This window comes from Pogona vitticeps, chromosome 4 (assembly GCF_051106095.1).
Source record: "Pogona vitticeps strain Pit_001003342236 chromosome 4, PviZW2.1, whole genome shotgun sequence".
Classification (NCBI taxonomy): Eukaryota; Metazoa; Chordata; class Lepidosauria; order Squamata; family Agamidae; genus Pogona; species Pogona vitticeps.
The window spans coordinates 55235508-55262336 of NC_135786.1; the positions used below are offsets into that span (position 1 = coordinate 55235508).

Genomic DNA, 26829 nt, shown 5'->3' on the forward strand with positions numbered 1-26829 from the left:
AGGGTTTGTTTTTCAATGACTTGGACTCAACTCATGACTTAGAATCCAACCATCTCCTCCCTTTTTTCGGGACACAGACTTGGGACTCGTTACCAAAAATTCAGACTCAGACTTGGGACTTGGACCTAAAGATCTGCCAACATCCCTGCTATAGAGCTTAGGAACCTGTTCTTAAGATTCTAGATTAAAAACCAAAGTCAGAACATTTGACAAATTACTGTATCTCCAATAAAACGGTTTTCATCTGCTGCCATAAAACAGAGTTGAAGCAATTGCCTCAGATGACAGATGCTAGAGGTTGGCCATGACAGCATTCCAACTGTTCCTCTTGAGACCCTGGCCTTTCTTGAAGGGCAGAAGCAACTCCACAACTGGCCTGTGCCGTTAGGTGTGGTGGAGGAGGACTCTCTCCCACGGTCAGTGTTGAAGTGAGATGCAGGTGACAGTCTAGTCACCTTCAGTACATGGAATGGGACAGGCACGTTCTCTTGTCCTTTCATTCAGGCTGCAAAATGTCTTGGCCCTGTCCCCGGTGCCCTCTGCCTCCTGTCCCCGCGGGGATGGGAGGCAGAGGGCAGTGGGTGCAGCTTTGGAAGCCCAGGATTTTTGTTTCTTTGGCTCGAACGGATTAAATGGTTTTCAATGCATTCCTTTGGGAAATGGACCCTCGACCTACAGAATTTTCGACCCGCGGCCACCATTCCAATATGGATTAATTCTGTAAGTCAAGGGTCCACTGTATTCAGCACTGGTTAGGCCTCACTTTGAGTTCTAGACACCACACTTCAAGAAGGATGCTAACAAATTGGAACAAGTTCAGAGGAGGGAGACAAGGATGATCAGGGGGCTGGAAACCAAGCCTTATGAGGAAAGGCTGAAAGAACTGGGCACATTTATCCTTGAGAAAAGAAGACTGAAAGGTGATATGATAGCACTTTTCAAATATTTGAAACACTGTCATACATAGAAAGGGCAATATCTGTTCTCGATCATCCCAGAGTGCAGGACACACAACAATGGGCTCAAGTTAAAGGAAGCCAGATTTCAGTTAAATATCAGGAAAAAGCTCCTAACTGTTAGAGCAGTACAACAGTGGAACCAGTGACCTCGGGAGTTGGTGAGTGCTCCAACACTGGAGGCATTCAAGAAAAACTTGGATAGTCATCTGGCAAATATGCTTTGATTGTATCCCTGCATTGAGAAGGGGGCTGGATTTGATGGCCTTGTAGGCACCTTCCAACTTCACGCTTATATGATTCTTTGAAGTCCAGCCACATCTGAGCAAGGAGGTAGGGATTGGGCCCAGCTGGCAAGCGCTGAGTAAAAGAGAGGTGAGAGGAAGGATGGGAGGTCTCATTGCACTTGTCTGGGTCCGAGGGGGAAGAGTGGGGAGGAGCTGGACCCATTACCCTGTGCCCTTAGAGAGAAGTACGCTGATGTCCAGAACGCTTAGACAGGCTTGTGCAGAAAGCTTTTTGTGGCCAAAGGGAGAAGACGTGGCAGCTCCCCCATCTTCAGCCACCAGCATCTCTACCTACCTCCTGCACTGGCCCCATAGAGACCACAGCAACTACCTCCATCACCCAGTAGAAAGTAAAAGCACCAAAAGGAGCACCCGATGCAGCAGCAGAAGGAACTGGGGAAGCAAGGACAATAGTGAGCTACCAGCATTATAAACCCTCCTAAAAATACATGAGCTGGTTGGATAACTCAGTGGTTTGGGTATCTGACTGCAGAGCCAGAGGCTAGGAGTTCAATTCCTACACTGTGCCTCCTACAAAGAGAGCCAGCCTGTGTGGCTTTGGGGAAGTTGCACAATCCCATGGCACCCCCAGAAGAAGGGAATAGTAGAATGGCTTCTGAGTATTCTAAAAAGGGTGGCCATCAGTCAGAATTGACTAGATGGAACATTATTATTATTTTCAAAATGCATGGGTTGGTTCAGGGCTGTGCTAAAGACTCTGTCACCAACAGACTGCCAACAGCTCTGTACCAGAAACTTGGGTTCAGGCAGAGACGTGACGGAGGGGGGGGTAGTGAACCAAACGTACCACCCCTCCTTCCTATGAACTGGGAGGAGTGTTACTCGTTCCAAATCCTTTCTTGTACCCTGTTCCTCAACACTAATAAAATCTGGTCCTGGTAGCTCCAGGAGTCCAGACTTTATGGAAGCCATGGGTGAGGAGGGTCTCCCAGCTGCCCTCATCCAGAGAAGGAACAGCAGCACTCACAACCACTTTAAGTTTCTGAGTTTAGTGGCACCTCTCCTTTCATCTGATTGAATACCTCACAGGAAAAGCAGCCGCGGTAAATAAAAGGAAAAACATGGGGGGTGGATGTTGAATAAGAACTAGGAAATAGATGCAGGCACTTAGCAGCATTGGCCTCTTGAGTACTTTGGAACTAACCCAAAAAACACATATTATTTGCTTCCACTCTTAAGTGAGAAAAATAGACCAGTAGAGTCTCTTCATTCAGTGCTTTGCAGCTACTTCAAGTGATGGGGATTACACAAGAACCCTCCAAACTGCTCTCACAATCTAGGATCTGGCAGAAGAGAGAACTCTCTTTAGTTCCTGTAATTGGGACTTGTGCACTCTAATTTACTTGGCCATCCCCAAAACCCCAATGTGAAGACAACGATGTAATATGTCTAAATTAAGACATGCAAAGAAGCCAACATTAGATAATGTGCAGCAAAAGGAGAACAGACCCTTACTTTGGCCTCAAATATAAATCTAGCTTATCCCTGTGAAGCTAAAAGAGCAGACTCATGCTAGTTCTAATGTTGCTCAAATCAAAATGTGGTCAATGTCATTACCAAATGCTTAATTCCAGCATTTAATTTATGCATACTTGATGCATCATTTCCATTCTGCTGAGACAGAGGAAACAGTGTTTGCTTATTTGCCTTCAATCTCTTAAATGCTGTTTCCAAATAATCAAGGGGGGAAGAGGAGGTGAATGGAAAAATTCACATATGACGCATGATGTGAGAAACACAGAACATGGAAGTAACAAATAACATCGGTACATGCAATGAATTTTGGGATTTTTTGTTTGTTTGCGATTAAAGTCCGATGAAACCGAAGTCAAAAGGAGCAGAACAAATGGGCATGAAGCTACTCCATTGGTGTAACAAGTAACACTCTCTGCTTCCTTAATATTATATTTGAATGACACTGTTATCTATTTTAGAAGCATGGTCTTTCCACAGTTTACTCCAATTCTCTTATCAATCTTGTAAGATTTCTGTAGAGTTCTGAACAATACGTACAGTATGCAAGAACTGTGAGAAGTGTATAATATGAGCATACAATAAGGAAGTACATTCCTTATTATGAATGCACTTTGTTATTCTGAGGAAGTGACTTGTCTACAAAAGTTCACATTAAAATATACCAGTTAGTCTTTAAGGTGCCACAACGTTTTTGTCTTCTTTATTTTTTTTTCTTTACTTTTTCCTGCTGTGAATTTATATGCTGTGAATTTATATGAATTTATATGGTGGCCAGCAAAGTTTGGAGGTGAAACAAATGGCAAGCACTACATGTGGTTAAAAGGCAGACAAGCGCCAGGATGATCCAGTTCTCAACAAAGCTCACCCGTGTCAATATGGGGAGGGGTTTTCAGCAACTCTTTTCAAGAGTTCCCTTATAAAGACTGCCACATAAACTTACCTGCCTAAACATGCTAAGCCATCCAGTTGGTTAGAGAGTCTATATCCTACGCCAAAATCTCTCTCCATTTAGCTCAGATTTAGAAGAAACTTTGGACTTCCTTTCCCAAAGCCCAGCAAACACGGAACTTAACAAAAAATATAGTGAAATATCCTAAGAAAACAAAAAGTAGCTTAGCAGCCTGGGCAGGTTTTCACATTAAAAATGGCAACAGAGGTGCAAATCTCTTTTAACACAATACAGTCTTCTTATTGTTCTGTTCCTACTAGAGGTTAAATGATGACATTGTGTTACATCCAAACCAGTTTCCCAAGTTCATCAGCCAATAAGTTCTTTCCTGCAGTTCCTTTTCTCAATGCTTTTACATAAAATGAGAACTTGTAACAATCTGTGGTTCTCATTTCTCACTACATTACTGAATTAAACTTGCTACATGTTATGTTCTATGGTTTCTTGATCTTCACTCATTTCCCTTAGTACTTCCTTCTTGTTCACCCCCTTGATTCAAGAAATAACTAGCATTCTATGGTAAATCTGCATTTCAAATGCTTCCAAATTTCTTATAGCAGTCAATGCTGATGTTCATAGTTCTATGTGTACAGCAGAGAACATGTATCACTGTATCACTGTGTCTCAACATTCTTATTAAAATAAATACAAATACTGGAGAGATGCTGTGGAAAAACCATAAACAGTAACCTGCCTATGTGTACATAGTGTACAAATGTGCATATTTTGGACTTTATCTTTGCTATTCACCAAGAACAGTGCCTATTATTTCTTAAGATTCCCAAAGCAGCTGCACATCGTACCTGTGAATTAAAGCTGCCAGCTGGTCACAGCCTATCTACTTAGGTGTATGTTTAATATCCAGGTTCTCTTAATGTATTTATTCAATAGTTTACAGTTTGTTTCTTTATTTCATGATAGAAAGAAGGTACTTGTAATCTGAATTATCGATTTGAAAAACTAAATATTTGCTTTGGAAAACGGAAGGTGATTTAAATGCACAGGGATTCCCCTTCTAATTTCTATTAGCCACACTCCAGGTATACATACTTCCTCCAAACCCTTTTCACTACTTCCCTATTAACAAGAGAAGAAGAGCATGCATAAAACTAGAAATGCAGGAGAAGGTGGATGTGTCTATACAGGGCTTCCTACTTGCCTCTGCATAGACATAAAGCACCATCAAGCCAACACTCACTCAACACACACTTCCTCATATTAAAGCAAAAACCTTATTGATTTCATTGATGTGTGTGTGGGCTGAATCTGACAGCTTGACTCCACTGAACACAGAACCTTATGGTCCTTCAGAAGCAAAAGCAATAACTTGTTGCTGTGATGGCACAAAAGTAACTGGGAAAGTTACCTACCAACACATGTTGGCAAATTAAAGTAAGATGGCATTCCACTAGCTTTAATGTATGTTGCTGACAGGATGGGCCCATTTCTCCCAGATCCAAACACATCAATAGGCAATGGAACTCTCATAGCGCAACAAGAACCTGACACAAAATCATAGAATAATTGTTCTGATCAGCATATACATAACTGTTATCCCAACACCACCCAGTTTTGGATTTTATGGATAGAATCACAGAACAATTGTTTTGGAAGGGTTCTATAAAGTTGTTGAGTTCAACCCCGTGTTCAATGAAGGAATCCAAATTAAAGCAGATCTGACAGGTGGTTGTCCAATTTTTTCTTGAATGCGTTGGAGCACTCACCACCTCCCAAGGTAATTGGTTTCATTGTTGTACTACTCTAACAGGAAATTTTTCCTAATATTCAGCCTAAATCTGGCTTCCTGTAGATTGAGCCCATTATTCCATGTCCTGTGAAAATCCATTTTGCATTCTTGGCAAGATGCCCATCAGACCAGAGAGGGAGTTCCTCAGAAACAGCCCCAAACTGGGGAGGAGGGGAACCAACACTGCACAGCAGCAACTGGGGTCCATTGTGATTGATGGGGTGGAAGGCACAATAATAAATAGTAAGTGGAGCAGGGGCCAAAGTGGCATTCACACTCATATATACACATACACAAAATTATTTTCCCTCTCCCTCCCTCCCTCCCTCCCTCCCTCCCTTCTTCTCTCTCTCTTGCCCCACCCCAATCCATATATACACATGTACAAACATACTTACATGCACTTACACATAAAGGCAGGCAACATACTGTACATATACATACAGGGACATACAACTTCTGTATTAAGTAAGGATAAAGGCAAGAGTACACTGGCTGGGAGTTGTTGTTTATTGATTAAGTCGTGCCCGACTCTTTGTGACCCCATGGACCAGAGCACACCAGGCCCTCCTGTCTTCCACTGCCTCCCAGAGTTTGGTCAAATTCATGTTGTAGCTTCGATGACACTGTCCATCCATCTCATCCTCTGTCGTCCCCTTCTCCTCTTGCCTTCACACTTTCCCAACATCAGGGTCTTTTCCAGGGACTCTTCTCATGAGATGGCCAAAGTATTGGCGCCTTAACTTCAGGATCTATCCTTCCAGTGAGCACTCAGGGTTGATTTCCTTTAGAATGGATAGATTTGATCTCCTTGCAGTCCAGGAGACTCTCAAGAGTCTCCTCCAGCACCACAATTCAAAAGCATCAATTCTTCAGCGGTCAGCCTTCTTTATGGTCCAGCTCTCACTTCCATACATCACTACAGGAAAAATCATAGCTTTTACTATGTGGACTTTTGTTGGCAAGTCGACGTCTCTGCTTTTTAAGATGCTGTTGAGGTTTGTCATCGCTTTCCTCCCAAGAAGCAGGCGTCTTTTAATTTCATGGCTGCTGTCACCATCTGCAGTGATCATGGAGCCCAAGAAGGTAAAATCTATCACTGACTCCATATCTTTTTTAAATGTTTTACTTTTTTATTATTTTCATAACAAAAACAAATACAAAAATACAAATAATAGTGCTTACTATACACTAAATTCTACCGTGCACCCCATACCCACGGGACCCCTTAGAAAAATACTTTTATTACAAGCTTCCTTTCCAAAATTGTATAGATTGTTGTTTAGAGGCTTCCCCCTTTCCTTTCAGTAATACAAATTCAACAAATCTACCCCAAATAGCATAAAAATATTTGAATTTATTTCCCCTCTTTTCATCTTGAGTTCAGTAGTCAATTCAGTAGTCCCATACTTATCTTCTAATTTAATATCATTTTTTACAAAACTTAGCTATTAATATTCTAGCGCTTGTCATAAAATTGGAAATCAATCCTTCCAAACAATAATCAAAATCTGTCTTCTCAAAAATTGATAACAAAGCAATTTTAGAGTTAAACTCAATATCTTTTCCAAATGTATCAAAAATTTCCTTAAAAATCATTTTCCAAAATTTCTGAATCATTTTACAGTTCTACCACATATTAATATGTACCAATTTCTTCATCACATTTCCAACAAGCTTTAGAATAATCTGAATTTATTATGTTCAACTTCACAGTATTCATATACCACCTTAAACAAAAAATTTTTTAAAAAATCCTTTATTCTTACTGACATTAACCTTAACACTCTCATCTCCAAATTTTTATCCAATCCTCTGTTTTAATTTCTGTCTTTAAATCATTTTCCAAATTAATTTCAAACCTTCTGTTCCTATCTCTTTTTCCTCTTGTTCCAAAAGTAAATTATATATTCTACTTACTACTCCCTTCATCAAAACATCTTTCTACATATCTTCATGTGATGATACAAATTGTTCATACTTAGTACATTCTGTACACTTACCATTAGTTTTCAACCATTCATTTGTCCAGCGATCTAATTGAATATAAGTATACCACGGTAGTTTATTAGTTTGACGTTTAGCCATAATCTGATCCTTCAATCTCATTTTACTCACCCAATCCTTCAATCTTGCAACATTTTTGTCCTTAAACAAATCTACTAAATCCTTTAAGTTTTTAGGAAAATTTTCTATTTCAGTCACTAATTTTAATGGTGAAGTTGAAGGACATAGCTTCTCTCTATATTTGGGTTCTCCGGGATATCCAGATCTTTTTTGTATAATTCTTCTGTGTATTCTTGCAACACCTTCTTCTTTATGTCTTCTGCTTCTGATAAAGGACCATTTTTGTCCTTTATCATGTCCATCTTTGCACAAAATGTTCCTTTAATATCTCCAATTTTCTTTTCCTTTCTGTTATTTTCCTTTATTTCTTTGCATTGTTCATTTAAGAAGGCCCTCTTGTCTCTCCTTGCTATTCTTTGGAAGTCAGCACTCAATTTTCTATAACTTTCCATATCTCCCTTGCATTTTGTTTCCCTTCTCTGCTATTTGTAAGGCCTCGCTGGACAGCCACTTTGCTTTCTTGCATTTCCTTCTCTCTGGGATGGTTTTTGTTGCTGCCTCCTATACAATATTAAGAACCTCCAGCCATAGTTCTTCAGGCACTCTGTCCACCATCTGGTGATGTCCATGTTTAGAGTCACCGCTTGTGTTACTGGAAAAGAGTGTTTGTGATGACCAGCTTGTTCTCTTGACAAAACTCTATTAGCCTTTGCCCTGCTTCGTTTTGAACTCCAAGGCCCAACTTACCTGTTGTTCCTTTTATCTCTTAACTCCCTACTTTAGCATTCCAGTCTTTCACCATATAATAATATGTGCTGTCTAGTCAATTCTGCCTTCTGGCAACCTTTCTCAGGGTTTTCAAGGTTTTCCAGACAGAGAATACTCAGAAGTGGATTTACCATTCCCTTCTTCCCGGGGCATCCCGGGACTGTGCAGTTTGGCTGCAGGCTGGCTCTATTCATGGGAGGCATAAAGGGGAATCAAACTCCCAACTTCTGGCTCTGCAGCAAGATACTAAACCACTGAGCTAGCTATACAGAAGTGTAACTCTTACTCCAGTGATTTCCTTGGTTACTCTAGCATCGGAAGGCAGTAACAGACACATTCGCTCTCAACACGCTCTCAATACAAATACAATTGGCTTGAATTCCTTCTTTTATCATATTGACAGAATGGAAAAATCTCTAACAACTAAATGAAACAAAGACATCTCCTGATTCCACTGCTATGAGTCACCAATACTTAATTTTGTGAAGACAAAAACAGAGATGACTAAGGTATGCTTGACTGGCACCTACCTTAGGAATCATATCTTCCCCAGCTCCAAAATCGTCCAGGGCAGCTTCAGAGTAGCTCCCAACAAGTATACATGGTAAACGTATACATCAGGCCCCGTAGATGTTACAATCCCTCACTGCTCAAAATCTAAAGCTATACATTTTCTAAAAATCAGAAATACCTCTCCACTCACAAAGTGCTCAAGGCTCAGCACTGAGTTAATATAGATATTTGCTTTTAAAATACCCTTAGCATGTTCTGTATTATGAGCTGTTCTAAAAGAAATGAATGCAGCTTAATACATACTTGCGCTGACACATACAACCAACACTGTGGACAAGAAGCTACAGTTAGGACAGAACATGGAGCAACAGAGCAGATTCCCAGAGGCAAAGGAGTCAGACAAAGAGGTATTTTATCTCTCAGTCTGTTCAATCTGTACAAAGGACATATTACATGGAAAGCTGGATTAGATTTCAATGAAGTGGAAGAAATTGGTAGAAAAAATATCAAAAATTGAAAATATGCAGATGAGACCTTATTATGGGCAGAAAGCAGCAAGGATTTGAAACTATTGCTGATGAAAGTGAAAGAAGGAAGGACAAAAGCAGAACTACAGTTGAACATTAAGACGACAAAAATCATGACTATAGAAAAACTATGACACTTTAATGTTGAGAATGAAGAAATAGAAATTCTTAAAGATTTTGTATACCTCAGTTAAAATCACCAGACTCAATAAAGACTGCAGCTAAGAAATCAGAAGACAGAGACTTGGGAGGGCAGCTATGAAGAAACTATAGAAAATAATCAAGTGTAAGGACGTGTCACTGGAGACAAAGGCCAAGATCATCAACCTTACTGTATTTCCAATTGCTATGTACAGATGTGAGACCTTGACAGTGAAAAAAGCTGACAGGAAAAAAATGATTAATTTGGAATATGGTGCTGTAAGAGAGCTTTACAGATACCTTGGACCCCAGAAAGCCAAATAGGTAAAATCAAGCTTGAAGTCTCTCTCATATGTTGCGAGCATCACAAGATGTCAGATCTATGCTGTGATCTCGCTTCCTCCCACCTAGTTTGCCCCTTTGAGCGCTTTTACTAGTTAAGAGCACAAGCCCAGATGAATACTGTAGGTCTGAAAAAGGACCAGAAGTTGCTTAAGTGGGCAACTTTGGAGTCTCTTATCTGTTTCCATTTCCTGAATATCTTATCTGTTGTATTTTACATATTTGCTGATTCCTGGATCCATATTATAAAAATCAAACACAGCCTCTTCACCATCTTATGTCATTGTCGGAAACACCAGCCAGTACAATTAGCAAGATGAATTAACCACTTTAGGTCAGTTCAATCCACCTGCAGTTACCTTAAGTTATTCACAAATGGAAAGTCAACACGATCAACCAAGTAAGAGCAAACAAAAACACTGTGCATTTTTTCTTGAGCCTAGAGAAATTTGGCTCTAATATCAACTGCAGTTGTTAGAGTGTTACAGAGTTTTTTTTTAAAAAAAAAATCATTGCTGATGGGAAATGATTTACCCAGCATTTAATACAACAGTAGTCTCAGTAAGAATATTGGGTGCTCAAAACCTAACAGTAAGTAGGGCACCCAGAATTCCTTTCTTAGATGCTAAAATGAGGCAATTAGTGCAACAGCAACATGATCTAAGGACGTTAATTAGCACAGGTCCTGACTGGGCCACTTATGCACTTACATTCATTGTTGTTTTGTCCCAGTAGGGAATTCACTGAAATAGAAATCATGCAATTTTTGGTGCAGTCACAAAGCAGTAGCACAGATGAATCTGCAGGATGTTAATCTGGAACAATCCCAATGACAAAAAGCCGTGTACTGCATAGGACTCAAAAGACTGTATGTTCCAATGACCAAAATACATGCCACATAAACCACTATCTGCCACAGAGGAAGAGTTCTTATACTTTTACCAGACAACCAGAAATGAAAAAACACCATCAGGGAACCTTTATTCAAACCACACCTCCTGATCTTCTATCCTCCATTGTATCTAGTCACCATGTGCATAAAAGCCCATCAAAACAGTGAGGGGCAAAATGGGTTGCCCACCTCTGTGGGGAAGGAAATGCTAGGCAAAGCAGGCCATTGGGCTGATCCAACATAGCTCCCCATATGGCTTTAATTAGGATGTTTACTTTTATTTTTATTTTATTTATTCGATTTTTACCCCGCCCCTCTAGACAATGTCTACTCGGGGTGGCTTACATGTTAGAATATATATTACAGAAAATACACAGTTTAAGCTAGAGAGACAGCTGAACGGAGGCACCTTTGTCACACGAGAAAGAGCTCTGCACAATACTTGGTATCAGAAGCCACTCTGGCAGCAAAATTATGGGCAGTGCTGTGGTTAGAAACAAAGTCAACCTGCCCTCTTGTAAATTAAAAGATTAATTTTGAAATCAAGCTTCCTGTTAAAAAATCTGGACCTGAAGGATCTCAAATAGATTTTACTAAAGTCAAAAGGAATAGTTTCTGTGCAAATACGTGTAAGATATGGGTGTCATTTATTTCAGTGAGATTTGTGGATCTCTGGAACCATTTCAGCAACCAAACTAGATACTGCAGAAAGTCAATGTTGGTATGTATCAGTCAGTACAGGAGATACTGATTAGCACATTGAGTGTTTATCTAGAAAGAAAAGATGGTGGGTCCTCAAGAACTGCTAATATTAAATTAATTACTACAGCACAATCACACATGTGAGTTTTCTGCCAAAGTTATCCCATGTCAACAGATACACTTCCAAGCAGATTATCATTATGACACAGAATTAGAAATCATCTGTAGAGCCTGTAGACTAATAGCAGAGTAGACTACTTTCCACACAGAAGATTTCTGGTTCAGATTCCAGCATTTTTGATTAAAGGATCAGGTAATAGATAAGTGGTCACTGCATACAAGACCCCAGAGAGCCACTGCCACAGGAAAATACTGTACTGAGGAGACAGGCAAACAGCTTGAGCTGACATGAGGCAGCCAGCCATAGAACTGTGACATGGAGGCTACAAATGCAATCTCACAGCACACCATCAACCACACAATCCTGCAAAAGTTCCCTCAGCAGGGATGGGGAAAGCTGAGGCTTTTAGCACGTTTACCTTTAAAACATCTGCCCACATATCCTACATTCTAAAATGTTTGATCTGTATTAATCTTTAATCTAAATGCACATTTAGATAATGGACTGCTAAAATGTAATTTTAAAGGGTTTGAGTCGTGCAAGAACCATCCTCAGTCTCGACTGCAGACCTTAGGGGGATGAGAGAAACATAAAAGCTCCCAAAGCATCCTGGCCAAAGGCTGAAGCTGCAGGATCTGCAGCTGAAGTACAGTGTAGCTAGCTGTTTCTTCTGACAGTAAGATCTCCACTGAACAATCCTCCTGGCTTAATCCAAAGGAAATGAGAAGAACCCTGCTGATAGCCTTCCATTCCCGATCTAGCCTTCCATTCCCACAGAGGCCAACAAACTATTGATTGGCAGCCCACAACTGTTCACGATAACCCCTCCACACTCACAGAAATTGTTCATGCACAATGGAGGATAAAGGGAGATGCTTTGATGGGTGTTTACCCTTTTGCTCATGGACCACACAGCTGGACAGGTGATCCCACTCTTCACTCTATTTTGCCTTACACCAGTCTAGGAGAATGTTCAGAGTGGCGACATAAAATGCTCTATAGGAGAATGTACATAACTCCATACTTCTGAAAGAGTATTTAGAAGGGTCCTGGGACAACAGGGAGTACTTCTGCCTCAGCACTGGAACACATACCTCCCTACTCCAAGTACAAGAATGGGATTATTTGTGAGAAATCAGGGTCCAAGCTAGAAAGACCAGTGGCAGCCACAATTAGCTGGGGAATTCTGTGTGCCATTATTAAAAAAAAAAACTTTTTCAAGCTCTGAAGATGGGCTCCTGTGACATCTAATTTGCTACTCGGGAAGGAACGCACCACCATCCAACAAACATCCATAGGGGTTTTGGTCTTGGGTGGGTCTTCACCATGGAGTTCTGAGGAGCCCTCTGTGGGTTCAGTGAACTTGTGAAAGGGTTTGCATGATACCTGCATGTCTTCCAAGAATACAGTACCTGAAATTACAGATAAGCTTGCAATGTCTCATCTCAGAATGACTCACAACTGAGCACATGAATTGTTGCTGTTCAAAAAGCATTGCTCTGAAAGTAATATAACACAAAGGTTCGTTCCAACTGTTTTCCAGCGCTGTTATCTTCCAGCAAAGAACAGGCATGTCTGAACTTACCCTTTTCAACTGCTAACAAGAAATTGGTCTGTAATTGTTTGCGCAACTCGCCGCCATATGCACGTAAGTGGGTAAAAAGAAACACATCGCTTAAATGTGGCGGCCTGCTTGTGAGGATCCAGAAGCACCTGAAGCCTGGCCTGACCATGCAAGGCATGTTTTTTCTGTTCAGACAATGACTGCAGTATTATGAAGTTCTCAGTATGCAGACATGTGAACCATCCCTCAAAACAGTCGATAAATTGGTCTACCTTTGAGTCAAGCTTTGAGGCACAAACCAACTCAGTGTGGAGCATATATGCTCTAAGTTTAGCTCAATCTCATTATATTAAGTACGGGTATGGGTAAGGGGACTGACCTTTTCACATCTGCATATGCAATGCCTCTGTCCAAAAGGTAAGGTCGCTAAGCATATAAACAGCCAGTGTGTGTGTCCATTTGCATCTACAGAAACTCTAGTTAGGTGTTGAACTGAAAGCACACAGGTCAAGAGCAGCTTGTCAGATCCTATGACAGCCCGCTTCCCCCACAACCACACTCCAACAATTCATTTAATGTAGATATGCTGTGAAAAAATGGCTGCCATCAAATAACTGTGAAGTAATAAAAACAAACAAGCCGTCACCATCCATCAAGAGATAAAAATTCAAATTAGCAAGCAATAGCTGCAATTAGATGAGTAGATTCACTTTCAATCTCTACAAGTAATTGCCAGGGGCTTGAGTCCTCCATTAAGTACTTTGTTCTGTTCTGTTGCACATTTCCTCTTACATTTTTTCAACAGTGGAAAAAAAAAAACAGTGTTAAAATGGGTCCATAACTCGGATCTGGTAAGATTTTTTCAGATGAAAACTACTGATTGCTCCAAGCATGCTTTTACATCTCTACAGGCAGGAAATAAAAATGCATTTGTATTTGTCACTGTGCTAAAGTATCTGCTTAAAAAAATAATCTAACAAAAAATCTGTCCAAAAGAACCCGATCCGGATGGTTCAGTGGTTTAGGTACCTGGCTTCACAGGTAAAGAGTTCAATTCCCCACTGTGCTTCCTATGAGTAGAACCAGTCTGGGTGGCTTTCAGCAAGTTGCTCCAGACATAACTGCAAGTTTTCAGAGGTTTTTCATCATTTTGATTTTTTTTTCCTTGCATTCAACAGCAGCCTTGATGTGACAGCAAAGGATGCCATTGTTCCTCCCAGCCACCAGACAATGTACAACCAGCAAGAGGACAGACTGTAGAAAACACATTTGCTTTTTCAGTACACAAGCAGCCACCACTAGTGCACAGTTTTATAAAGTTACTTTTTTTGGTCTAGAACTCCAAAAATTATCCCAGTCACCACAGCCAGAGCTATTACAGAAAGTACAGTAACTTACAGAAAGTAACATTTCCAGACTCAACCCATAAGAGCCTAAAACAGGGGTAGAGAACTATTACTTTTCGAAGTTTTTCAGACTATAGTACCAACAATTCCTCAACATTGGTCATAGTACGTAGTTTGGTCTGATGGGCTTGTAGGTCAAAGCATATGGAAGGCTAAAAGTTTCTTCAACCCTGCTCTAAAATTTGCTATGTCCTACTATGGAGTTTTGTAATGTATCAGTAGTGGGACCATGTCAAATAGTACTAGAGATTCTTGTAATAGTCAGTAGCTAATTAGGAGTGCTAAACTTCTACTAACTGAGGTTTTTTCCTCCATGGGAAGGGCTAGTAGAGTAGGCCTAATTATCATATTTCCTAGAATCTCATGTGTTTACATGTGATGCTTCCCAATGATTCACACTGGGGAAAAATAACTTTGGGGAACTGATCTCTGCAGATAAAGCTACTACTTCTCACTTAAATTTTTTCATGACAGTGACATTTCAAACATGGGGCACTGCAAATTGCTGAGGTCTACCACAAAAGGCAATTGGGCCGTGGTGGCGCTGTGGGTAAAACCGCTGAAGCCTCTGTGCTCCAAGGTCAGAAGCACTGCAGTTGTAAGATCGAATCCACGCGACGGAGTGAGCCGCCGTCGCTTGTCCCAGCTCCCGCCAACCTAGTGGTTCGAAAGTATACAAAATGCAAAAAAAAAAAATGCGAGTAGATAAATAGGTACCACTTTAGTGGGAAAGGAAACAGCGTTCCATGTCTAGTCAGGCTGGCCACGTGACCACAGCGGATTGCTACTTCATCTCAAAGGGCCCATTAGTATGGCTTGGAAATGGGGATGAGCACCGCCGCCTAGAGTCAGACATGACTGGACAAATTGTCAAGGGGAAAAAAAGGTAAAGGTAAAGGTTCCCCTTGACAATTTTTGTCCAGTCATGTTCAACTCTAGGGGGCGGTGCTCATCCCCGTTTCCAAGCCATAGAGCCAGCGTTTTTTTTTTTGTCCAAAGACAATCTTTCCGTGGTCACATGGCCAGTGCGACTTAGACACAGAACGCTGTTACCTTCCCACCAAGGTGGTCCCTATTTATCTACTTGCATTTGCATGCTTTCGAACCGCTAGGTTGGCGGGAGCTGGGACAAGCGACGGGCGCTCACTCCATCGCGTGGATTCGATCTTACGACTGCTCGGTCTTCTGACCCTGCAGCACAGGCTTCTGCGGTTTAGCCCGCAGTGCCACCACGTCCCTTTGTCAAGGGGAACCTTTACCTTTTTTTAACCACAAAAGGCAATAGTTTTGAACGTGAAGACTACAATTTATATATTTAGTTCATGCAGTTGTTTATGACTTTTTTTACTTACCAGGGCTTCCAAATTAATTCCCACAAGACATTTTCCAAACGAGTACATGTCTTGGGAACATCACTCAAACACCATCCTACTAATGGGCCCTTTGAGATGAAGTAGCATTTCCCCAACAATAAAATGAGTGGTGGCTATTAAAGAGCTCACCTCCTTCTGTTGTTTTTAAGGGCAAATGCATCCATTTGCTGTGGATTGTACAAAGAATGAGGAGAAGAAACAGAGACTAAAGGTCAAAGACCAAGGACAGATGCATTTTTTAAACACCCCTGCAAAAAAGGAGGTATGGGTGTAAGGAAAGGAAGGAGTGAATTTTAGAGAAAAGCATCAACTGCATGAAGGAAAGAATACAGACAAAACAAAATGAGCCAATTTAGCCAAAAGTACAAGAAAGAGGAGAAAGAGGCAGCAAATAAAGCATGAGAAACCAGCACAGATATGAGGAAGCCAACTACTGCAGAGGCTTAAAAACAAAAAGGGGTATTTTAAACTGGGCCCAAAAAGAAACTGAATATCTGGTGAAGGAGATCTATTGCAAGGAAACCTGCAAAGAATTAAAGTTCACATCACTTGTGTGTCCAACCGCTCCTTCAAGTGCGGTTACTGTTTCAGAGCCCCACCCTTCAAATTTATCAGCAACCACAATAATAGTTAATCAACAGGTGTGATTTTAAACTAAATAGCAGCCACACATTCAGCCATGTTTACTCAAAGCTGAAGGGGAAGGGGTCAGAGTGCATTCATGACACATAGTCATATTCAGTTTCTCACATACTTTTTTGTATGCACCAGTCTCTGCAACAAGGGTAAGCATCCCTGCCCCAACAAAATTCAAGTTTGTGGCTTGTCATGGGAAGAATCATTAATTCAAATCACTGTATGGTGTGTGTTTACAATGTCTGTTTAAACCAAGTGAATGGTACCCCAAACATGTTCTGAAGAGGAGGAGGGCTACATTACGGTTCAGTGGGGTACTTTTAAAATAATAGATTTATAGAGTTAGAAAGGATTTTTGGGTTCATCTTTCACAAACCCCTATTTAATTCCAAAATCTTGCAACTACAATATCCTTGACAGACAGATGCCCAACCTCTTCCTAACCCAAATGCTGGTTGGAGAACTCTAGATAGCCGTGATGTAAGCATTCAAACAAACGACAGCCCATCATCTCTTGGGGCAGTCTTCCATGAACAAACAATCATTTCTCCATATGATCCACTGGTTGCATTGGACATTAACAAAGCAGTACTGGAAACTCATTTTATAGTAAGCGAGTCTTCTTCTCCTTCTCTTAAATTTTCTTGTCACAGAGTAGAGTGTTGTACATATCTGCCCTTTCTATATTTAAAGTACTGTAAGGTTTGCAGATAACCTGGACTGCCTGGACTGCCAGAAACCAAATTGGTTCTAGGTCAAATCAAGTCTGAAGTGTCTCATGAAGCAAAAATGACAAGACAGAGACTTTTGTAATTTGGGCACATAATGAGAAGAGTCGAGTCACTGGAAAAGATGATGATGACGACGACGACGACGACGACAACGTCGTCGTCATCATCATCATCATAGAAAAATTGAAAGACAATAATAACAGGAAAAATGCAGCAGAAAAAGTGTGATACTAAATATGAGATGAATTGACTCCACAAAGTAAATCATGGCACTGAGTTTGCAAGGGCTGAATAGGGCTGTTGAGGACAAAACATTCTGGAGGTCACTCACTCATGGGTTCGCCACATGTCAAAGGTGACTTGACAGCACATAACAACAACAAGGTTGATGAACATAAGAAGTACCTTGTTGGGCTGGAGGGAAAAACAAGTTGACTCTATGCGCTAAATCTCACCTAGCCAAGTATTTTTGGACTATTTATGTGACAGCTGGGAAATTCTGGAAGTCATGAGCCCAAAAAATAATGTTATCAAGCTTTGGTATAAAGTGGCTTAATTTAGCTTAAGACAAAACAATTCCCAACAAGAAGCAAAGAAAAAAAAGCAGCAATTAGTAGAAAGGACTAAAGAACAGAGAGCCATATCTTCTTTCCTGTTGTGTCCCAAAAATAAAACTTGCCATGCCCTAACTTCCTATCCCAGCAAGGCAGTGGCAATTAAGTCTCTTTATGTGTGTCTGAAAAATGCCACTTCATTACTGCCACTGGTGGTGGTCGGCAGCAGAGCTGGTAGCTGGCATACCGAGGGCCTTAGCCTCAGTCACCTGCTGGTGGTTTTGCAGAGCTTCTCCTATTTCTGGACAGGACAGGACTAGGTGGACCACAATTGGGACTGAACAGAGGACAACTCCCTTTGGACACATTCTTCTGTAAGCCATTCTGAGTGCTAAGCATTCCGCCAACTCCATAGCAGAATTCAGGAATATTATGACACAGAATATTATGACACAAGCCAAGCTTCCCCCTTTCTTATCAAACCTCACCTGCATGCATGCATACATGTATATGTACACACACACATACGCACACACAACACACATATATGTATAGTTTTGGATGATATGATTCTCAATCCAGCCTAGCATTTGGATTGTGTGACCGCCACCCACATTCCATTCTCATTTATGAATCATTTTAGTTCTTAAAGATGTGTATCGTTTTTCCAAGGAAAGATGACACATAGGCAAATACATGCCACACCCTGCTCTCCACATCAAGGCCTCCATGTTTCCTCCCTCTCTGGTATCCTTGGACAGGAGAAGCACAACTGATACTGAGAGAAGGGGAGTTCTTCCTGCTCCTGACGCAGTGAGCAATGCCCCTTACCATGGAGCACAGGAGATAGCCACCTAGGGATAAACCTGATCTTCACTTCTGTCTTTGCCTCAGCTTTTAATGGCCCCTGGTCCTATTCTCTAGGTCTGCTAATAAAAGGAAGCTCCCCTGTGATCCGGATTGCTGCTTTAAATGAGCATTCTTGCTAGACTTTTCTTCTCTACCTGCCTGTTCTTTCTTAAGATTAAAGCAAAGCCTACAAAGCTAAGTATGTGACTAAAGGGTGGAACTGGCAGCTTTATTTAGCCCTCAGGCAATTTTCCTTCAGCTTGTTTGGTCACCAGTAGATTCTTCTGTTACAAGACAGCAACCTTTCATTTCTGCAAGGAGCCTTTAATTGTCTCTAGCGTTTATTCCAAACTTGTCATTTATGTAATTTCAGCATTTTGACCAGTTCTGAATGCCAGCATAGCAAAGAACACATGTTGAGACTGAAATGAAAGCACAAGGGACACATTTTAAACTGAGGTGGAACACCAAATTCAGGTACTGCAATTAAATACATACATACATACATACATACATACATACATACATACATACATACATACATACATACATACAAGTTACACGGGAGCTTCCTTTTATTAAGTTATAGATTAAGTTAAAGATTATTTTAATCCTCCTTTCCCTTTTCCCTTCCATATCCACAGCACCAGCTTGGAAAAGTTAATTTGTGGGCTGCAGCTCCTAGAATCTTATTTGGCCGGGGGATTCTGGGATTTATATTCCAAAACTAACTTTTCCTAGATCTGTGCCAGAGTGATTGGGAGGACCAAGTCAGAGAGTCACATCCATGTGACTCTCTGACTCGTCAGAGGGAGATCCAACCTGGAAATGAGGAATTTCCTGACAGTGAGAACCATTAAGCAGTGGAACAGCTTGTCTCCTGATGTTGTGGGTGCCCAATTGCTGGAGGTTTTCAAGAAAAAATTGAACAGCCATCTGTCCAGGATGGTATGAGGTCTCCTGCTTTGGGCAGGGAGTTGGACTAGAAAACCTCCAAGGTCCCTTCCAACCCTACAACAATTCTATGATTCTATAATCCTTCCTAATAGAACATCAAAGTATCTAATATTTGCAAATGGAACATAATTACAATTAGTATACATAAATACACAATTTACACAATAAGATAAAATTCATTATAGATCCCCAAGTCATTCTCCTTGTTTCAATCTTTGATTCAGATGAGATACTTTGTATCTAAAACTCCTTTTGTGCCATTTCATCCTTCTTGTAAAGAAACCTCTCATCAGTGGCAGTACTGCATCAAACCTGAAGACCTCATCCATTGCCATACACTTGGGAAGACTAAAGAAGGCGTTGAACATGATGTACTGTATAAGATGATTTAAAGCAGATTCTGAACTTCATTTCTTGAATTCATTTAGCCAATCACCAAAGTCCTGTTCTTCAAAGCTACAAATTTGCAGTGACAGTCTTTTGAATGCATAATCTGCTCTGAGAATGCACAACACCCAGTGCTTTGTATTATGGTTCTACTGTATGGCATGGAAACATGGACTTCAACCTAGGCAATTCTTAAAATGATAGAAGAATCTAAAACATGGATTTATCGAAGGATGCCAAGAATTTACTGGATCAAGAAGGTGCCCAGCAAAGTACTAAATGAATGAATGAATACCAAAAAAAAAGTAAAATTCATAAAATACAGAAAGGAAGTAAACTTCAATAGTGTAAAGAGAAAGAAAAAGTTCAGATTAATCCATCTGATCATTCCAAGTAAAATAACCAGGAAAAGAAATGCAGGAAGAAGAAGCAGAGGTTAGCTAAATAAAAAACTAGGAGACTATTTTGTATGCAGCACAATATTGCTGGTGAAAACTGTCACATCCAGCCTCAGAACAGCAATGATGATGTCCAATTCACAGCTGGAAAGGAATTTATTTTATTCATTTTATTTTATTTATTTTATTTATATCCCGCCTATCTAGTCAGTTAAGACCACTCTAGGCGGAACACCACAAAGAATCCATATTGTAAGACAGTCTTTGTGGACTCAACATGTTCCAGTTGTTTTAAGAGTGTAACTCCCATTCTCCATAGTTAGTTGAGCCAGTGCAGTCAAATGAATCTGGAGGATACCACATTGTGGAATGCTGTTTTCTAACAACAAGTATCATGCAATCTAATGACAACACCTTCTAGGTTCCACTCTAGCCTGAAGACAGGAACCACAAGCAGCAGTCTTACAGATAAAAATCACACTGCGTTTGTTTTGTGGAGGACCACTATGTGTTCCAGGCTAACCAACAAGCTGCACCACAATTACCATCAGAAATTATTACCCTGAGAATGGATGCAAACATCTGGGCTGCTAATAGGAACTTTGGACTCTTAGTGCATCTCTTAACCCCCTCTTCCCTCTCTCCACCAACTTACCATACATTAGATTACAGTAACAGAATACCTGTAGACATATGAATGTCCTCCTTGGAAAAGGTGAGTTTTCTGTTTCTATCATTGTGAGATTCAGTTTATTCAACAGATTTGTGGAATATAATATACTGAAAAGTTTCCCAAATTAGGCTACCTAGCTCCTGGCAGAATGTTTATATGGCCAGCTATGGCTTCCCAATCAATACCTGCTCTCTCAAACACAATACTACACATCAGCTGCCATGATGCTGGACACATATGTTCTTTTTATACTGTACCACAGTAAGATATACCTCAAGTTTTAATTTCGCGAACAATAAGGCACAAATAGTTCTGGATGGCTTCTTAATGGACACTGCAAATTGGTTTAATAATTAAAGCTACAATACTCTACCCCCTCGCCTGGACGTACATCTCAGGGAACTCAGAGGGACTTAATTCTGAGAAGGAAGTGTAGGATTGCATGGTAATTGGCACAGATTTGAAAAGCTATTTTCCATTATGTCATAAAATTTGTTTTTGTTTTAGGCAAGTTGATGATACTGATGACCGAGCAACCATCTGTGGATACTGTTGTGGTTCTTCTCTGCCCCAATATGCTTGGGTTTCTCCTTTTCCTTTTAACTGCAGTTCTGCCTTTGCCTCACAGAGTCTGCTTCTGACTTTGTTTGCAGGCAGTCTTTAGTACTAGTGTCTACATGAATCTCCCAGGGTACAAGTACATAACATGTTGCAGCCCATATTGTTTTCTACAGCCATCCTGAAATATCCACTCAGTTTTGCAGCACTTCTTAGACCTATGTTTGTACTTTGATGCAAACAAATACACATGTGCACCTCTTTAATTACACATACACACCTCTGTTGACCTATATCCTATTTAGGAAACAAAAAACTAAATGTAACCAACCAGGGCACCCGGCATTTATAGGTGACTGCACAGAAACTCAAATCCTGTTGCTTCATGAAGTGAGTTCAAAACAGAGTACTGTAAGCCCAATCGAATCAATGGAACATATGGAGCAGTTAGCTCACCAAATCCCCACTGATTCAATGGGGTTTCTTTAGTGTAACTTACAACATGAAGCAACAAGATTTCTACATGAAGGAACAAGATTTCAACCAAAGAGTACTAAAGTCTCATGCTACCTACCTAAAATGTCTGGCAGATTTCATGCTCTGGTGTACCACAAAGGCCGCAGTGGCCTTTGCACAGGTAGCATAAGTGGTTAGGACATTAGACTGGAGTCAATATTAATTTAATCCTTTTTATTTAGCAAATGATATTATGCCACTTGTTTTTTTACTGACTACGTTTTGTTATTTGTTGATTGCTAATATATTTAACTGTTGTTTTGTTGTTGTTGTTGTGATATAATATCATGGCTGTTTGAACACCACCCAGGAAGTGCCTGTTCACTATGGGGCAGTATATAGTGAGAATATATATACAGTGAGAATATATATATAACTCTTCATTCCTCCGAACATCAATTGCTTCCCAAGCATTGAGTATCTAGAATGATACTGATTTAGAGTTGCTTTTTCTCAATCTGATGCCTTCCAGATCTGTTGGCCACTTGCCAGTCTGGCTGAGGATGATGGAGATCATACCCATACTCATTGGGAGCCACTAGGTTTTTGAGAAGGCTGACTTCATAAAACTATCATAAAACCACCTGTGTTAAAGAGAAGAGTGGCAACAGAAGAGCCTGTTTCCAGAAAAAGACAAAGTGCCTTTTGTCACACATGGTCTTCCTGTGTCACTAGAGAGCCATTTACCTGATACTGTTTTGTAGGGGGCTTTTGGCGTACAGGGGATGCCTTCTACTTGCATGGCCTCCTTCAAGCTTTGGGCATCAAATCTTCTCCAACTTGTTGAAAACTGGCACAAACATGGAGTCATTTGCAATCTGTATGGAAGCTGCATGGATACAGCACATCCCTGCCCTTTAAGACTTCAGCTCTGCCAGGAAATGAATTTTATCTTATTCTCATCCACTGGTCACGCAGGGCCAACAAACACTGATGAGCTTTCATGTAACTGTACTATTTTTCTTAAGAAATCAATCCTGGCAGCTGAGGCTTTGCTATCCTATTTGGTCACATGAAGTTGGCATATGCAGGGGACAGACAGTGGGATGAAGAGGAACACCTGGACCTGAGTGCACTACGTTCAAATTGATTGTACACTTACCCACATGCTTTGCATTTACTTCCACATGGGGAGGAGCACGGAGAGGTGGCATTCTCACTTGGGCCAGACAGTTCCACACTCTTCTACCAACAAATGCCAATGGGTGGGTTTGCACCTTTCCACCATCAGATTTTTCACCCTCTAAATGTTGGAGCCCTGGGTCAAAGCTCTGATCACTCTACCCAAGTTATTGCTCCGCCTGCCAGCCACCCAGCCAGCAATGTCCTGCTAAGGGAAAGGAGTCTGAAAACAATGGCTTTGTGGGAATTAACCACAACTGTTCACTCCTACTCCAGATTTACAGGCATCTCTGTGTGTCTCTAAATCCTTGACAGAGAGAAGTCAAGGGTCGACCCTCATGGAGCCCATAAGTTGCCTTCGTTCCTCTCTTCTTTTGGGGAACAGCTCTGCAGAGTCTGTTGAGGATCCAAAGGGGCCACCAGAGCAAAGAATGAACCAGCACAGCTGGATGGCAGCCTTTAAGCGGCTCCCGAGGAGTGTAAGCTGGCAAGCTACTTGGCAGGTTATGTCACAGTTTGCAGGCACTGATTCATGGCTACCAATTAGCATTGATTGAGCGCCAGCCCCATGCACTAGGTGCTGAAAATGACAAAGTTCCTGCCCAGCAGGCTTGCAACCTTAAGCAGAAGGCATGACAAAGGTGAAAGGAGGGATTAGGGGAAAGCAGGAACATGAGTGGGAGGGCTAACTGGGAGCAGACAGCGTAAAGAAGGCCAGGTCACGGAGATTCAAGAAGGGCATCTACAGTGTATGATACAAATCGTCTTTCCAGAAGGAAAGCAAAGGGCAGCTTTCTATACCCTGAACGTTAGCATTAACTGTATTGATATGATTAAGTTGGGCAAACAGAATTCAAGGCTGGAATACAAAGTTACAGAGTTTTTGAGCATCGCTGAACGACATTATGAACAATGGTGATGGCCAGGAGAGAGATTGGTTCTTAACACTTTATGCACCAAAATGAGGCTACGAATATTTATGCCATAATAACACATCGTTAAGGATTGATAATACTGTATTTTGTTCCGTTGCTCAAGCAAAACAATAGGCGTTTGCAATTAGTCATATACAGAGAGCAGCAAAGAAAAAACAGCCCAAACTGAAACTGTTCCCTATTCTTGCCATCGTGATAATTTCTACTAATCATAGTCAACCAGTACAAATTAATTTGTTCATGCATGTGTATACAGTATCAGGAAGCACACATACCAGACTGTATCCTGCACAGATGGGGATATGTGGATTGGACCCTGTTCTCTAGAGTATTTTCATTATTTGTCTTCATGCTGCTCTAGGTCCACAGACCACTAGAGCACCCCTTCTCACAGGCCAGCCCTGTCTCGACTCCTGCTCACCTCCCACCCACCCCCACCCACCCCAGCAGTTGCCCAACAGGTTCAAGGAAGCCTCCTGGTTCAAAGTGGACGGGGCAGGGGAGGGGAAGGAAGCAGCTTGTCGCGGGTTGTCCTTAAGCCAGGCACTCTACTGGTTTGGTCACAGATTGCAGCCCACAGCCGGAAGATATCGATCTATGGACAACCTGAGTGAGCTTCGATCAGGCTCTTCAGTACATCCTGCACAGATCCTGCCGGAAAGACTCCGAATTCCCTCCCATCCGATCCCAAAGCTCCCGGCGTCGGCGCGTGGGCGGGGGTCCGGATGCTTTGAACCCGCGCCGCGCGCCTCCGCCTGTTTACAAACAAATCCAGCGAAGCAACGTCGCGGAACTCCAGCGCCGTCCGGAACTTCAGGGCAACTTCAGCCTCGGAATCGCCTATTAACCCATTTTTGTCCAGTCCGTTAGAATCGCGCTCTGCACGGCACTGGGCTCAACGCTTCTTCACCCACCGAAGCGAGGCAGCCTTAAGGGAGGGGGCAATTCTGTTTGCTCTTTCTTTTTTCGTTGGCTTCATTAAAAAAAAAAAACACCTCGCAACTTTCTCTCTCTCTCTCTCTCTCTCTCTCTCGGAAGGATTTTCTCCTCCTCCTCCTCCTCACCCACCCTTCCCTTCCTGCCGCCAGAAAGGTGCCGTCTGTCACTCACCCCAAAGTGCTGATGAAACCGTTGACCGACCCTTCGGCGTACAAGGAGACAATGTCCCCAATGTGCAAGAAACTGGACATCTCATTCATGGTTCCCGCGTCTTGACCTCCTGATGATGCCTTTCTCGGTTTTTTGCGCCGCCACCGCTGCCGGCCCCCCCTTCCGTCTCGTCCTTCACCTCCCACTCCGATCTTCCACCATGTGGCTGGTGGTGGCGCCGAAAACTTCTGCTCCACAAATCCTCCTCCGCCCGGCAAACGGGCAAACCGGAGGGGCAGGATCCGGAGCGATCTCTCCGGTCACACGTGCTTATGCTTCGACGGCAACGAGGAGGAGACGAGAAGTGGTTTCTGGAGGATCGGCTGCAAGAGGTGCCGCGGGGGGGGGGCGGCGGCAAGGAGTGCGGAACCGACCAGAGATTTGCATGAGTTTCCCCTGGTACTCTCTCTCTTTTTCGTACCTGCAGCCAATAGAAAGCGATCAGGAAGTCCTGCTGAAATGTGCGATGCAAATCGCGATGGGGATGGGGATGGGGGGGCGGGTGTGCAGAGGGAGGGAAGCCACGCCCCCGAGGGCCACGCCTCCCGCCCACCCGGGGAAGGAAACTTTTCCAACCGCGAACTCGTGGCTTTGCGAGAGCGTCTGTCGCACGAAGCAGCGGGGAAGGCGGCGAGGAGAAAAAAAAAAGGAGGCGGCTTCCTCCCAAGCCAGCCCGCCACCCCCACCCCCGCTCCACAATTTTGTGCATCTGAGCCCTTCCAGAAAAAGAACATTGTCGCTTTGTTCTTGCGGGAACTGCCCGAGATCATCCATATTTTTCAAACCAGTGCCCGGGGCTTCTGCCATCAGGGTGACAAACTAAAGGGGCGTCCCCTGCTCTTATTGGAAACCAGTGGTTCCAAGAAAGTTGGAAGGGACCAGATGTTCTTGGACTACAACTCCCAGAAGGCCTAGCCGGCACAGTTAGGGAACGGGGCTTCTTGGACCCTCGGAGGTAGGCAGATACCTTTCCTGTTGGAAACTTGCATCTATCTGCCTTGCACAAGCAATGAGATCTCACAGCCTCAATCCCGGCTGTGCGCTCGCAGGCTCGCCCACGCCTCCTGCACAGACGCACGACCCCCCCCCCCCACACACACACACACCCTGGACCACAGCCCAGCGGAGGGAAGGAGTTGTGGACTTTTGTGTTTGTTCGTTTGCGCCGCCGCTTCGCATATTGTTACAAAACCAAGCGCTGGTGCGGACGCGGTTCGTTTGGCTTCTGGGTTCGGCCGACTGGCCCGCCCGTCTCCCCCTGCCCTCCCCCGGCTTGCGACGCGGCCGCGCAGCCTTCCTGTCGAGATAGGCGCTGCCGCTCAGCCTCCGTCGGGCAACGGGGGCGGAAAGAAGCGCCCGAGTTTCTCCGGCGGTGACTCTCCCTTTTCTTTCAGCAGCAGCGAAGTTTGGCTTTAAAGGGGCCGCGGCCTTTTCGCCACCTGGAAACCTTGAACTAGGAAAGGGTGGCATTTTCCAGACTGCCTAGATGGGGGAATGGGCTGGGTGCGGGTA

The 26829-nt window shown here is 42.4% G+C and overlaps 1 protein-coding gene across 3 annotated transcripts in view; it reads right to left on the reverse strand.

Annotated features, from left to right (window-relative positions):
* The window catches only part of ITPR3 (inositol 1,4,5-trisphosphate receptor type 3), a 129722-nt gene extending 104103 nt beyond the window's left edge, over positions 1-25619 (reverse strand). For all 3 annotated transcript variants that reach the window (XR_012086332.2, XR_002300734.3, XM_020795844.3), the window contains exon 1: positions 25279-25619. Coding sequence is in view for 1 of the 3 variants with exons in the window: in XM_020795844.3 (XP_020651503.3) it covers positions 25279-25367 (89 nt within the window). In the remaining 2 variants the exon portion in view is untranslated. The remainder of the gene's footprint in view (positions 1-25278) is intronic.
* Positions 25620-26829: the final 1210 nt, after the last annotated feature.